Source organism: Falco cherrug, chromosome 6, assembly GCF_023634085.1.
Source record: "Falco cherrug isolate bFalChe1 chromosome 6, bFalChe1.pri, whole genome shotgun sequence".
In the NCBI taxonomy this organism is placed as follows: domain Eukaryota; kingdom Metazoa; phylum Chordata; class Aves; order Falconiformes; family Falconidae; genus Falco; species Falco cherrug.
Genome location: NC_073702.1, coordinates 66509248 through 66525477, shown reverse-complemented (window position 1 = coordinate 66525477; position 16230 = coordinate 66509248). Strand labels below are relative to the sequence as shown.

Below are 16230 nucleotides of genomic sequence, written 5' to 3'. Positions count from 1 at the left end.
ACATCATGAGTCCACTGAGTGGACACTGACAGATGGCATGCAAAGAAATCCAGGCATCTCAGCATGGATGCTTGGAGGAGCGAAGGCAAAGTCCCCGTTGTCACTGCTATCCCATTTCCCGGCTGCAGGAAACATCAGCCTGGCATATTGGTGAGTATGGTCTCATTCTGATCCCTGCATAGTTTGGGGTCTGTATCCACCACAGAGGAGAGAGCAGGGTGGGTTGACAGGGTATAATGGTACAGGGTATAAAGGCTACAAAAGATGCGGTATCTATGGCATACATGTGAACTCTGGTGATGGAAAACCATACCTGAAAGCCAGGAAAAACTTTTACAGCAAGGGCAGGATTTCATTTTCAGCCACCTTAAGTTCCAGGTGCCCTCATACCAGCCTGGCCTTTGGAGCGTCTAATAACCATGCTGAAGCAAAGCCAAAAGCAATGCCTGGTGATCCTCACCGGCCTGCGTGGGACCAGGAACGCCCCGGTGGCATCGGGGCTCTCCCAGATCAGGGACTCCTCTGCAGGAGATACCCACAAGATGTCCAGCTTTTCTAGGGTTTCTCCCCAGAATGCCTCCAGCTTTATGTTGTGAAGCATCTAGCTATGTTGCTTGCATAAAAAGGAAAGCACTCACACCTTATTTTAAAGTAAAGATGGATGAATTCAAAACAATTGCTCAAGGTGGTCCCTGCAGCCTCCACTGTGCCATTAAATTCCACACATGCAATGTAACAGTAACGTCTTCCCTGTTTAATTATTAGAGCATATACATGGAAAGCTTATACACAGTGAAAGGTTGAAAATGTTTCCTGACTCAGCACATGTTTGAAATTAAATTTTAGGTAGAGTGTATGCAATTTGGCTTTAAAATATTATTATTATTTTTACAATCTATTGTGCTAATTAGATTTATTAATAGGTTTGCTTGCCGGTAATAGTTCTGTTATTTAACTGAATGATAAATATAAGCAATTTTGGCAGAAAATTACTTCTGTTAACTATATAGTGTCTGTGTGGGCTCACATTGTGTCTTAAAACAAAACATTGACATGAAAGAAATTAAGTGCAAGCCATGAACATCACCCAGATGTATAGTGTGTACAAATTTGGTATCCCATCTAGAGCTCAATACTGACCACAAGTCACCCAAAGTTACCTCTTCTGTTTGTTCCCGGACTTGCTAAGGCCCCAACATAGCACCAACAGCAAAGCATCTGCTTACCTTACTGAACAGAAATGAGCTTAAGCTCAGCCTCTAGTCCAGCACTCGGAGGCTGTGCCAAGTCTTCGACAAACCCTAAGAAAAGAGAGCACCATCACCCTGCGCAATTTTAAAGACAATACTGCCAGGGGCATTTTTAAATGTGTTTCTGCACAGAATGTAAAACTCGAGTGACCATGGCACACTGTGGATGCCCGCAAGGCGCTCCAGGTACCCATAAATCAGCTCTTGGCGGTGTGGGCATCCTCATGGTAGAACCACCTAACATACCTCGCTTGGCAGAGTTTAAAATACAGCTGAATTGGAGATACCTTCACTTGTCTACCTTAAGCAAATACTTTTTTTTAAAAAAAAAAAAAAAAACCAAAAAAAAAACGGAGCAACGTTTAAGGCTCAAAATGGATGCTTAAGGCTCAAAATGGACTCGTTAACACCCCAATTCCTACTACAAAAGGAGGGTCTGCCTTTCTTTGCCTGCCAAGTTTTTATTTTAAAAGAATTAAATGATAATAATAATTTAAATGATTCCAATATTAGAATTAGTTTTCTTCATCAGTTTTTAAACAGTCAGTAAGCAGTCGGGGGGGGGGGGGGGACGACGACAACACAAGACCATGAATAAACATATAAAAATAGGGGGAATGCATGTGTAGCAGTAGAGTTTCTTTAAAAGAAAATAAATAGACAAAACAAAACACCATCTATGCCTTCCCTCTCCAGAAAGGGGGAAAACAAAACCAAACCTACAGCTCAAAATCCGCTAGGTCTCCCCTGGGAGAATCCCGGGGTTTCCTGAAGAAATCCATGCCCTTGCCTCCCTCTGCTGGAGTTCAGCCTGGAACTGCAGCCACGCGCTTGAAAAAGCACCATCTCTTCCTCTGCAGCCTAAGGGTTTTCCCGCTCACGAGACTTTTGCAACTTAGGGAAGGTTTATCCGGTTTTTGCACAAGTGTAACTTTCTGGTCACCCAGCATCACAATAGGAAAAAAGTGAAATTTCCTTTAATGTTAATCAACGACCGTCAAAATTGGGAGGGGTGGGGGGGGTGGGAGGGTGCATAAGGTTAAATCACTTGATACAAACAAAACAAACCTCCATTTTTATAACTTGTTCCTTTTATTTACACATATCTACTCCAAATTTTTCCCGTATTTCAACAAGCAGTGTTTATCTGCCCTAAATCTAATTCATGGTGCTTCCCTCTAGTAATTGGAAGTTACGGCACACGTATCCATACAAAAGCTGGGCCAGTTGTACCACATCATCATCCTGCCTATTTTAGCCAGGTCCAAATTTTTCCCTTTGGAAGCAGCTTACTGCAGTCCCTGAAGGTACTTGCAGCGTCTCTGCTTGGGTGGGCAGTCCAGCTGTGCACATGCCTGCTCTGATACAGAACAAAAGGCTGCAAAGAGGAGCGTGACAGCAGAAGGGCAGAAATACTAGATTCTTCCAAATTATGCTTGGGCTGCTATTGCACAGAGGGTGCAGCAGCAAAGCAGATTTTAGTTCTAGAGTATTTTTACTCTTCAGCTACTAGTCGAGTTTCAGAAGAGTTAGGTGTAACATTGGCTGAACTCATTGCTAAACTCTATCAAAAAGCAAGGCATATACAACAGTGAACACAAAATGCTCTTCTTCCTCTAAAGTTTTACCCCTGGTAACTGTTATTCAAGAGACAGTTAGTCAATCTTTGAATGACAATTCAAATTGTTATTAAAAAATGGTTATTAATAGACACACCACATGATAGATGAACCACCAATTTCATAATGTAGTAAACACTCGTAAGAGTGGTGCATCTGCAGTTGGTGTTTTTAACTGTGTGAAGCTCCATTTTGCCTCTGCCTTGAAGATGTTGCAAAATGATGCACAACTAAATAGCTGATATTCTTAGGAGAGAAAGGATCAGCATGCCTTCCTTGGATTTCCAATACCACTACAGTTCTTTCCCTCACATCTTCTGTTAAGTTACCTTGACTGTACAGGAGATCCGCATTTGAAGAAGTATTAGGTTTAGCCTTTGTTAGCCCAACAGAATTATCCTTGGTTCGCACACTTTCAGTGTAATCCCAGCTGTCAGCTTCGATCTTTAATACTTCAGTGTTCAGACAAGGAACCTAATTTTTCTTCTTTTTTAAAATCACCTCCATGTATTCACATCTTGCAAGTATATACCTTGACTTTTGATAGCAAAATTTAGGAATTAGTAGCAAGAGCACACACATACCCTGCCCCATGCTCTCGTTATCAATTATATCTCCTAACTATAGTCATAGAATTGTTCAGGTTGTAAAAGACCTTTAAGATCTTTGAGTCCAACCATTAACCTAGCACTGTCAAGTCCACTTGGCCACATCCCTAGACCAAGTGTGGTCCCTAAGCACAACATCTACACGTTTTTTAAATACCTCCAGGGATGGTGACTCAACAACTGCCCTGGGCAGCCTGTCCCAATGCTTGACCACGCTTTCGGGAAGAAATTTTCCCTAATATCCAATCTAAACCTCCCTGGCACAACTTGAGGCCGTTTCCTCTTCTCCTGTCACTTGTTACTTGGGAGAAGAGACCTACACCCAGCTCACTACAGCCTCCTTTCAGGCAGTTGTATAGAGTGCTAAGATCCCCCTGAGCCTCCTTTTCTCCCAGCTAAACAACCCCAGTTCCCTCAGCTGCTCCTCATAAGACTTTCTCTCTAGACCCTTCCCCAGCCCCGTTGCCCGTCTCTGGACACGCTCCAGCACCTCCACGTCCCTCTTGCAGCGAGGGGCCCAAAACTGAACACAGGATTCGAGGTCCGGCCTCACCAGTGCCCAGTACAGGGGACGGTCACTGCCCCAGTCCTGCTGGCCACGCTGTCTCAGATACCAGCCGGGATGCTGGTGGCCTCCTTGGCCACCTGGGCACACTGCTGGCTCACGTTCAGCTGGCTGCTGACCAGCACCCCCAGGCCCTTTCCAGCCACCCTTCCCCCAGCCTGTAGCGCTGCGTGGGGCTGGTGTGACCCAAGGGCAGGACCCGGCACTGAGCCTGGTTGAACCTCATGCAACTGGCCTGGGCCCATTGGTCCAGCCGGCCCAGCTCCCTCTGCAGAGCCTTCCTGCCCTCAGCAGATCAACATCCCGCTCAACTTGGTGCTGTCTGCAAACCTACTGAGGGTGCACTTGGTCCCCTTGTCCAGATTGTCAATAAAGATATTAAACAGGACTGGCCCTGATCCTGAGCCCTGGGGAACATCACTCGTGACTGGCCAGCAACCAAACTTAACCCCATTCACCACCACTCCTTGGGCTTGGACATCCAGTGGGTTTTTTAACCAGCAAAGCATATGCCCATCCAAGCCATTAGCAGCCAGTTTCTGCAGAACACAGAAATGATGTCAAAGTCTAGGTAGACAACATCCACAGCCCTTCCCGCATCCACTGAGCAGCTCACCTTGTCACAGAAGATCAGGTCAGTCAAGCAGGACCTGCCTTTCATAAACCCGTGCTGACAGAGCCTCATCAACTGGTTGTCCTGTACGTTCCACGTGACAGTGCTCAAGATGACCTGCTCCATAACCTGCCCTGGCACCAAGGTCAGAATGACAGGCCTGCAGTTTTTTAGATCCTCCTTCTGTCCCTTCTTGTAGATGGGCATCACAGTTGCTAACCTCCAGTCAACTGGGACCTCTTCTGTTCGGCAGGACTGCTGATAAACAATTGAAAGCGGCTCTATGAGCACTTTCACCAGCTTCCTCACTACCCCTGGATCACTTCCAACTTTTATCAACCATAGAAGTTCACTATCAATTGTTCTTGCAGAACAACACAAGTTTAGTATGCATTTTGCCTGCTTGATAACAAGGAGTCTTGTGACTCTTTTCTCAAGCATTCCTCTCACCAGTGTGGTATTTGGCTTGAAAGCCCATGGAATGCAACCAGTGCTTTTTTATTGTTATTTCTCTGCTGTATTTCGCAAATAAAAACTGGAGTTAAAGGGTATGAAGTGTACGAGCCGTTTAATTTAAACCTAATCTTCAGTCCTGAGTCTGCATACCCTGACACTGCTCATGCTTTACAGGTTTTTCCTGCACAACATGTACTAAGATACCATAATCTCATTGAGAACATTTTCAATTTTATTTGCTACTATTGCAATTACAAAGAATATAACAATGTAAATTTGCATTTTTAGTGACAACCCTTTCTAAAAAACAAGGTCAGAAATTAGTGTGCAACTATTCTGGCTTTGGGCAATTTTCATAGGATGGATATTTTCCTTCATGAACATTTGTCACATTTTACAGCATTGCATTTTCATAGTTCAGTACACAGGAACAGAAATACATCTGTTCCTACTTGCAGAACACTCATATGTATTTCTGAAATATAAAAATACAACTTCTAATTAATAAATTTCATTTGTTTTATTGAGAGGAAGGAAGAATCCATCCATGGCTTTTGTCATGTCATACAGCACACTACTAGCTCTGATTCTCTCCTCCCTGAATTTATTCTCTAATGAGACTTGGTTTTTTTAGCACAGGACATGGGATAGAATCACTGTCTTGCTCACAGCCCTGCAAGAGACTGAGGTAAAAACTCAAAGAGATGCACACTATTACAAATGCAAAACAGCCATCAAATTTTCCAGTTTATTGATGGGAATTCAAAATTGATACAAAACATGCCCTCTTTGCATGTTGTATTTTACCATTAAAATGCTTCCGACAGCGTCAGGTAGATTCAGAGTTAAGAATATACTTCAGCTTTTAGCATGTACCTTTTTTAAAGGTATTACACAAAAGCGTCTAACTTAGGTAACACATGGTCCCAAAATTGCTTTCAGACTTTTTCTTTATCAAAAGACTCAGATCTTCTGCTGATCTGATGAAATAAGGGCTTAAAAATGTTTTAAGCCATTAATAAGTATCCTGTGGCGGAGTCAAGGAAGTTTATGATTTCCATTATAATCTTGGGCATATAAAGGCAACAGTCCTATAAAAGCAGCCCTCCAGAATATATGGAAAGTGGCAATGGGTATGACGCCAATTTATATAATTATCAAGTAAAACAGATTTTTAAAGCTATGAATGTGAGCAGTATCACAGCAAAATATTTAATGAATACCACAGAACCAATCAAGTTTGAAAGTTGAGCAGATGTTGTTTCAATCAACAGAGATTTGTAATGTCAAATATACCAAAACGTTTTCTAAAATAAATTCCTAATGCAGAAAAATTGACTTAAACTTCGCTCCTAGCTAATAGTACCTTTTATTTAAATTGGACCCTAAACTGATCAGACAATACATAGCCCACACTTTCAGACATTTATAATAAAAAAGCTTTTATTTTCAATTGAAACAAACGCACCATCCTGCACTTGAAGGCTATAATGAGCCGTAAGCATATTCCAAGGTGTATCAATGGCAACAGATTGGTTTCACCTCCACTGAGAAGATACATAATGCACTCTTAATTGGTAAAGAAAATTAAACTGAGCCTTCTCAAAGTTTCTGTACTGTGTTTCTTATTATTGTACAGTTCCACAGTCAGACCAAGAGTTTGCAGTGTGTGCAGATATTGTAGTAAATCAACAGTATTGTTTAATCATCATCTTCCTCCTCTTCCTCTTCCTCCTCAAAACTGTCTTCAAAGCCCTCACTGTCCTCCTGGTCCTCATCACCTTCTATTGCCGTATCCCATTGTGGATGATTTTCTGGCACTGGTTTTGCTTCATGAACTTCCAGCTGTAATTGGGTAAAGAAAGAAAAGACAGGAAAAAAGGGTTACAAACAATACACACCAATGTGGAAAACCCCCCAAAAAAACACCAAATAACCAAAAAAACCCCAAACAAATGACACACCACACAAAGCTGACAGTTTAAAACCAACAACAACAAAAAACCCCCAAAAAAGACAGAACAAACCCCACCCAAAACAAAACAACAGCAGTTTTCTGGGTTTTTTTCTTATCAGAAGTAAGGCATGCCAGATTTTTCTCACTAACTAGATGTATCTAGGACTAAGGGCAGGGAAAAGGCATGGCAGACCTCAAGGTATAAAGCCAGAGCCAACCATACTGCAGAAACTGAATAAATGTGAGAAAGCATGTATTAAAATATGCAGACACTCAAAAAGCATCACAAACTAGTGCCATTTAATCCATTGTAAAATTGCCACTACTGGCATCAGACAGAGCTTGAGTCCCCCTCCTTGACACTATTTTAAAGTTTTATTTCTTAAAGATAACGGGATTTTGGGGGTTTAATAGCCCTATGAAGTAGCTTTTCATACAATACAAATACGTAACACAATTAACTATCACACCTTCAATGGTTTAATCTGGTCCAATCCCATATATGAATCCGATCTTAAATAAACTGTGTACTGATAGTTTCCAGGCTTGCCTGGCGCTGGGAACTTCAGCTCTACCTACAAAACAGAATCGTCATCATAAGCTCTTACTGCTTTCAAGAGACACATTAGAACAAGTACCCGAGTACCCTAATAAGCAGTAAATGCTACTACAGAAGAATAATACTTGTTTTCTTAAAACATTTTAGTTTCTTACAAGTGACATTTCTTTGAAAATCTCTACATAATAAAATACCCACAGAAGAGAGAATACCCAAACACAACACCTTCCATGAAAGCTGAATAATTAAGTCACATTTTTTTCTGAATTAGACCAAGTAACTTTACAACAAGTACAGTTTCACCCTCTTGTATGCCTCCTAAATCCCAAAAACCCCAAGAGGTTGAAATACTCGGTTTGTTGAAAATACTAGCTTCACTCTTCTGTTACTTGAAATTGAATATGAAATCTAGTTTGAAAGAACAAAATACATCAATTCTCCATTTTTCAGAAAAGCAAGGAACACAGCCAAAGGTTACAGTCTCAGAAAGGTTCATATGAGCCGAGGCTAATTAATTTGTCACAGTCTCTGCTTTACAGAAAAAGAACACTTAGTATTTCAAACACATTTGAGTAACTTTATTTAAGAATGATCACTGTGTACAAATACTTGTTTTCATCAGCTTTTGATATTGGGGAAAAGAAACATATAATGCCAAGAAACTTGAAAGTCTTAAACTATTTTTTCTTTCTCCATTATCAATTTTCACAGTTAAAAGGCTCTTCTCTACTTTTATCAGGAGAGTAGCGCGTGTTTTGCATATTAAAGAGATACATATGAGAAAATTAAAATCTAAATGTATTTGTATACTGTAAGACACATCAGTATAGTTTTTTAATACCCCAAAATAAAATTTTTCAAGTACATTACCTCTTCTTTATCTTTTAGCGTACAAACATGATATGGCATACATATTAGCATCTGCTCCTTCCGATCTGCAATATATAGCCACCACCATTCTTGTTTTTCCTTTCATAAAACAAAAAAAACAACCCAGGATTATTGAAGTCATATAGAATTATGCCCCTACACTTTATAACAGGTCCTTACAATACAGATAGAAAGGAGGTGGTTTGTGTTTGGCGAGGTTTGTAAAAACTCTTGGATGTGTATGAATAAAATACATAGTATGCACTGCACACTGAAAGCAAACAGGTTATCACAAGTAACTGACTGTCTCCAAAGGCTTCATTCCAGATATTCAAACTAAGCTACCCTGTGAGAGATGGAACCGTTGAAGAATTGTGTCCACTGAGGATTGACGAGCAACTTTATGCAACACAATACTACCTTAAGTCCTTCAACAGAAATCCAGCCTGGATAAAAAGGTCAGCATACAAAGCAAGGCATGCTAAAAGACTGATAAAGTTCTCTTTCCAGTAAAGGATCTTTTCCAGGTAAGTACCCTTTGCCCCACTTCTTCTCTCCCCCTCCAAAAAGTAGGAATCTGCTGAAAGTTGGAATTTGGACATACCAAGATTTCACTTCAAGGAAGCATGAACCGCAGGCACTACTGGTATTTGTTAAGGATACCCAACAACTGTTGCCTATCACACAGCCTTCAAAACAGCTACAGGTCTCAAAGGTCTTGCCACCGGAGGCACTAAAGCAGAGCTCCTAAACTAAATGTGTAGTCCTCATAAAAGACAGCAACATTGTACAAGAACAATAGTTTATCCCTCAACTGAGTCAAACTTTTAAGACTGTGGTGCAGTTCAGCAACTATTCTCAAATGGGAAAGACTACAGGTCTTCAGCATCAACTGTTCATTTAACCACTGTTCTTTGATTAACCCTCTGGCACACATTTTAGGCAAAATCCACTTTGTTTTAATAGAAGCTGAAACCTTTCTATTGCAAAAAAGTTAGTTTAGTACTGCAAAGTAAGTTTCCATTCCTTCACCTCCTTAAGTCTTGTCTTAAAAAAAAAAAAGAATGACAATAATGAGGGACAGGGGGACAGAGGGAAGACTTCTTCATATTTACGAATAAGTATTTTAGTAGACAGGTAACAGTCATAATAGCATAATCTTACCCTAGGGAAAAAAAGGGGGGAAACCCACACCTTTTAGACAGCCCTGATATTAGACTCCTGAATTGTGTTCCAAACCCGTTTTTATTCACTCCTGATGTTCTGGTAACTGTTCACATTTACAACGGACTGAAGCCCTAAAGCGTGAATCTTACAACAGTTGCAAGTCACGCTCCGAACCAGGAGACCAATTTTTGTATATTTACACCAACAATGATCAAGTAGTTGCTTCAGTGCCACCTGTAAATGGTTCTTCTGCTTTGTTTTTAATCTAACAACATTAGAAAGACTGAATGAAAGGATTTTAACGACACCACTGAGCCACTTTCAAATTCCACAGGTGGGAAGCAAATACTGTTAATATGTAGAATCTGAAGAATTTTTGTCTCTGCTGAAAGAGTCAAAAGTTCAGTAGCTTTGCTGTGTTGTTTTGGGGGAGGTTGTTTTGGGTTTTTTTTTTTTAAACACTTCAGAAGCCAATGGTTAGTGAACTGGAATTTAAATAATGCAGGTGAAAAATTACAAAAGCTAAATTAACTCCTTTTCTTTTTTGAAGTGACTAATTGTTATGCTGGTAATAACTGTCACCATCTCACTGAAATATTCAGCTAGCAAACTAGAGATTTACAATGGCAAGACACTCACACCAGCAACCAAAACACCATGATTAGCACCGTTGAGTCCCAGAGCAGAGGAGTGTAAAATTAACTCAATATGTTAATGCCCATTTTACAGCATATAAAAGTAAAAGGAACTGCATCACAGTAAAGGAACTGCATTCCTTCACGTACTTAGAAAAACAGGCTCTGAGAACAGGACAAAATCCTATTCATATACTACTTAAGACCAGAATCTGCAGAATTATAAGGAGTCCTTTTTACAAGTATTCCAAGTGATTTTATGAAAAACCATCCCATGTGATTACAAGACATAAGTTATTTTATCTGTAAGTTTCAACAATAAATATACTGTCAATCTGTTTGACAGCTGTAGCAAAGAGGAATCTTATGCAGTCAAAGTGTTTATTTCCCAGCCAAGGGGCCTCTAGAAATAGAAGGATAAACAGTATAAATAGTACAGATGAACAAGAACTACAGAAGCTAGATTCATTACAGAAATGGCTACTTGCCATTTGGGCCTGTAAGGATTCTGACCATAGGAAAAAAAGATCTGCATTTGTATGTTATTTTTTATTTTACCAAAACAGTGTGCTGACTTACTATACACTGTGTACATTTCCATCACTATCAATGGCAAGGAATTATTTTTTTTTTTTAGAACAAAGATCAAAACTGGATTTTCACAAAAAAACAGTAAAAACAGCCAAGGGGGGAAAGAAATACCAGAACAAATTACATTCATTGATCTAATGCTCAAAGGAATCTATAGCCTAAACTCTTTGGAAGTAAAGCTCCTGACCTCAAAAGCCATTGCTTTTTTATAGAAGGACAACTGTGCAGGAGTGTCATTTTCCTCTCTCTTATTGGGTGGAATTTAAAGTTTATGCCTGTGAGAATCTGGCAAGCCAACAGGCAAGCGGGCAAAATGCCCTTTAACAGATGGGTGCAAGGTTTGGCATGCCAGGGAACCAGTATGTTCAATGAAATTGGAACACCAGGGCCAGTTTCTACCTAAAAATGTTAAAACTACAATCTGTGCAGTTTCTGGATCCATGGATGCAAGAGCAGAAGATATTTAGGAACCTGCACAGATTAAATATGCATCTCTAGCAGTAATCAACTACCCAAAAACTTACATGAAACAGTGTTAAGGCTATCTCCCAAGAACAAGTGTATTAGGCTCACCATACTCAAATATATATGAGTATTATACACATATATATAAAAATGTATGGTGAGTGTATTATACTCACCATACCCATAAACTCTGGAAACTCAGATATTCATACAACTGCAGCATGTTATCCTTAACTCTGTACCTCTGAACTGGCCGTGACCACAGTACACATGATACTCTAAATCACAGATGAAAAACACACTTATAGAGTACGATAGCTTTTGTTCTTCAGACGCTGCAAATGAACTGCAGCTACAGCACCAAGTACAGCTGCGCTAAACTTTCAGGAAATCATTGAAGAGAGGCTGGAAAATTTACAGCTGCAGAACCCCGAGAGAATACACATGTATCTTCAAGTTCAAGCATTCAGTTCAGCCCTAGATTTATTTTTTTTTTTTTTTTTAGCACAGTAGTGTACTTAGGTTTTATCACAAAACCCACCAGCAGCTTGGTTACACAGAGCTGAAGCAGCTTTGTACAGAGTTAAGTATAAGCAAAGTCTCTGAAGGAACCCTCCAGTGCAGTCAAAGAAATATGAAAAGTTAGTGCCCGTGTGGCACTGGGCATAGCACATACCCTGTTTCAGCTCAAACTGATGACCAAAGCCAGCTGCCTTTGCAGCAAGGAGGTATTAAAACTCTGCTGCATATTTGACATGATCAAAGGCAGCCAGAAGAACAGAATGCCAGCACACCTTTTTCTGTTATGCTGGTGTACTGCTGGAAGCTTCACTGAGAGAGGGGAGAGTACCTAAATGTCAGGAAAATACAGCATTAATATCAGCCATTACAAAATTAGACGTCATGAGGCCACACAAATGTCAGCTAAGGCCTTCCAGAAAACAGCTTCTTTGGTTTATTTGTATATCTTGTCTGGCTCCTTAGCAACAGGTCTTGCTTCCCACACTTCACTTTCTAATGATGGCACAACTAGGTAAAAACAGCAGGAACAGTATGATCACAAGCATGGAAACAACAGAGCATTTTACAAATGCAAGAAGCTGTACACGGTATAAAGAGCCTTGGGGACTGAAAAGAGGGAGCAAATACATACAGTGTCTTCCTTTTTTCTGATGTTTCCCTGTTGGTTCTTCCCAGTCTCAGCTGCCTCCTTTAAACCACAAAAGCAGGCATAAGCCTTGCATCCCACCCCCCTGTTATTGGAGACAGCACAACGACAGAGAAGAGGATCCTAGATTAGTTCCCTAGTCAGACAGCAAGGAGGCAAAGGAAACCATCTGAACCACTGACTTGGAAAGAAAGCGTGGCCAAATACTCCTTCCTCCTGGTTCCAATCTGGTCACATCCCAAAGACCTAACTTATTTTCTCAGAACACAAAGCGCACGCTTTGAAAAAATCCTATCCTCTTCCAAAATTTTGTTGCTGTAATGTGTTGTCAGACAGCTACTGAGTGGTTACTTACACAAACACCTAACAACTGATACCTCAGAACACACTTTCAACACCAAAGGCTGCTGTAGATACCACAGCCTATCCACCATACTGAGTCACCACACGCTCAAATACATCCCTTTCTCTGATACCCATCCACACCTGATGATGTATTTTTGAACTCTACAGGAAAGACTGTTCCACAAATGCCTTTTGCCACTTCCAGACCACACTGGCAGAAAAGAGGCAGCTTTGCCAACCCTCTCCCATCTTCCACAGCTGCACACCGTGTTGCCACCACACTGTTGCACTGAGACCTGAAGTCAAGCAGCCAGCAAAAGAATCTGCTGATCCAAATGGCCGCCAAGCTCTCCTGTCACTACTGTTAACACAGGAGGGGTCGGGAGCTCCCCCACTCACAGGCACCTGCAGTTAGATAAAGAGCAAGTATACTCTACCCGTAACTCTACCTTAGAGCTACTGCTGTACTTTCACCTTCCATGGAAAAAAACAGAAAATACTGTAAATCAGAACCCTATATCTCTGAAAGGTTTAATTCTGAATCTATCTACATATAACAGATCAGCAGAAAAAAAGACCACTTTAGCACTACTGCCATCAAAAAGGAACCTTAAATTCTATACAAGTTTCCAAGTCTCTGGGAACTGGCTAGAAAGAATAATATATTAAAAGTTTTTAGGAAAGTATCTGAAGGAGTTTAAGAGGATTTTATAAATTAAATGAAGACTATTTATAAATGTAAATGAAGATTAGCGATTTTTTCAAATATTAGACTTTTTAAAAAGCCCAGTGTTTACAGTAAAAACATAAAAAGAGCAATTGATTTGTATGATATTAATTCTCATGTTTCACAGTTGTAACGTTTTCCATTACTGACCTCAGGAAAAAAAAGACTGTAAACAGGATGCGTTATCTTTGACTTCGTTTCAAGAAGGGCTCGTTCCTTTCTCTGTATACTTTGCTGTAGCTCTTGCCATTCCTGTCAAAGACAAGTTTAAAGGGTTACTGTGCACTAAAAAAAAAAATATCTTTTGCATTAAAAAAAAGAGAAAGTTTAGCCCATGGAATTGATACATATGACAGGTTCTCATGCTACACTACACATTATAAAAGGGAAAGGCACACAGGGATTAAGTTTACAGTATGATTAAAACCAAAAATAAAAAAATAATCAAGTAACAGTATTCATGTAAATATTAAAAAACAAAAAACAAAAAACACTAAAATTCAAAAACACAGACCTGCAGGGCTTACACACATTCTTCAAAACTCACTTCTACAGCACTGCCTATAAGCACTACCTGAGTTGTTACAAACTTGATCATCCTTATCCCATCAGCAGCTTATTCTCACCCTGTACAGGGCTTCCAGCTGTCACTCTCAAGGCTTTCATTGTAAGACCTGTGGTGCAGAAGCCATCTACCACCACAACGCCTCATTCTCAATTACAATTACAGTTTCGAACAACTAACTTCACCATTACTAGAGTTCAGTAAGCACATGTCTGAGTTTGTTCAACTACTGCATGCTTACAGTATGCATTATGCAGTATGCAACAGCCACTGCATGTAAAGAGCAAAGTTCAGAGGAGAGTATCTCACAAAATCCGCAGCAGCTAGTAATCAAATTAAGCTGAAAGAAACATTACTATCTTTCCCTAAAGTTAAGCTATTTTTCTCATGTCCTTTTGAGGTTTTCTGCCCATGCTGCAAAGACCCTTCACTGTTCTCTCTGAAACAGTCTTGCAATGACAAAGCTCTTATGCCAGAATGAGGTCTGAAAACCTCTGGAGAACCAATATTACTCCTTCATCCTAGTGTTGCCTAGCCTGAGGGGATGCTAGAGGATTAAAATGCATTTTCTCTTAACCCCAGAAGCAACATTACCCTTCAAGAAAAAGTAAGGCTTACAGCTTCATCATCTTTGTTTTGCTTCTCATCTTGTTCTCTGTCAGTGTCTCTGTCACTTCCATCATCTTTTTCACTTTGAGAGTCCCTGTTTGTTTCTTCTTCTTCAGATTCACTTCCTTTATCAGAGACCTCCTCCTCTTCTTCCTTCGCAACTATTTCCTAATGTGAAAAGAAAAAGAAGAAAAAACCCCAAAAACCTCTTAGTTTGTCTGCCTTATTGTAGTATGCAGCACTCAAAGCACCTGTCTCAAGGCCATAGACAGCCCTTATTTCCTATCTGGATCTACACTCTTCTGTGTCACAGAGTATGTCTACAGTGAAGATTAATCCTCTTCACCTCATGTGCTAAGAGAAGCAGGGAAGCAAATTTCCCTCTCCATATGGCACCCACAATATGAACAAGAGAAAACAGTATTTGATTCTGGGGTCACATTTTAAAAAGTCCTAACAAAATTAGAGAGAATAAAAGAAAGTACCTACAGCATAGCCCACGAAGTGGACAGAACACCATGCTGTGGGAGCATAAAGATACTAAAGCTACTTAATTTAAACCAGCTACTTACACAAGAATAAAATCTCATTTCAGTTTTTTCCCTTTAAAGGAAAAGCAGAGGGTACAGCACAATTCACCTCCCAGAAGGCTGCATAACTTGTAAGGGACTGTGAAGCCAGACTTCTAAAGTAGCTGGGCTCAACTTTCAGCAGGCCACTGGAAACATCACCGTGGCGGCTCCCAGATTATTTTACCAGTAATTTTAAAATGTAAAGAAAAAAAAAAGCTGGTTTAGGATATACTTTATGAATGCACAAAATTAAGATGTGACAGACATACAAAAACCCCACCAGATTTGAAGTGCTAAGATGAACAAAACAGTAAAGTATCAATGAATCTATGAGCTACCCCATTAGCTTGTTTTTGCTTCTGCTGTTTTGGTGGCTGCAATGAAGGTGGCACAGGTTTCTTTTTCAATGGTTTCTTCTTCTTTGATTTTGAAGCTTTCTTGGTTCCTTTATTCTTTTGCTGCCATCCTTTGCTCTTAACTTTGTTGACATCTCCTTGCTGTGTGAAAGCAGTATTTAAAATATTTATTGTTCATTAAATTTCAGGCATTCACTGTACTTTAAGCATTTTAAGCTGAAAACCAAAGTCAGAAAGCATAGCTCAAGACACTTCAGTAAGCCTTTCTAAAAAAAGTTTAAAATTTAAAAAAAAAAAAATGCTTGAGAAGCACACAATTAGCAACTCAAGATCTGAAAGAAAGTTCTCTTAGCTAGCAAGAGGAACATTCATTCTTCACTTACCCCATCTTCTGTTGGTTGTTCTTCCGCTGCACATATAGACTGTTCTTTTTCAAACACTTCCTGGTTAGAGAAAGATGTGAAAACTACTAATGCCTCTCTGTACCAAAAGAGTAAATTACTATTTTGTATTTTAATGTAATCACCTTAATC

General features: G+C 40.0%; 1 protein-coding gene across 1 annotated transcript in view; it reads right to left on the bottom strand.

The window, feature by feature from the left end:
* Positions 1–5845: 5845 nt before the first annotated feature.
* Positions 5846–16230, bottom strand: part of SEC63 (SEC63 homolog, protein translocation regulator) — a 63746-nt gene continuing 53361 nt past the window's right edge. Inside the window, exons 15-21 of the mRNA XM_055713750.1 lie at positions 16081–16140; positions 15680–15838; positions 14779–14937; positions 13746–13847; positions 8498–8596; positions 7539–7643; positions 5846–6956 (exon numbers count right to left, since the gene is read on the bottom strand). Coding sequence (XP_055569725.1) covers positions 6813–6956; positions 7539–7643; positions 8498–8596; positions 13746–13847; positions 14779–14937; positions 15680–15838; positions 16081–16140 — 828 coding nt within the window. The 3' untranslated portion in view covers positions 5846–6812. The remainder of the gene's footprint in view (positions 6957–7538; positions 7644–8497; positions 8597–13745; positions 13848–14778; positions 14938–15679; positions 15839–16080; positions 16141–16230) is intronic.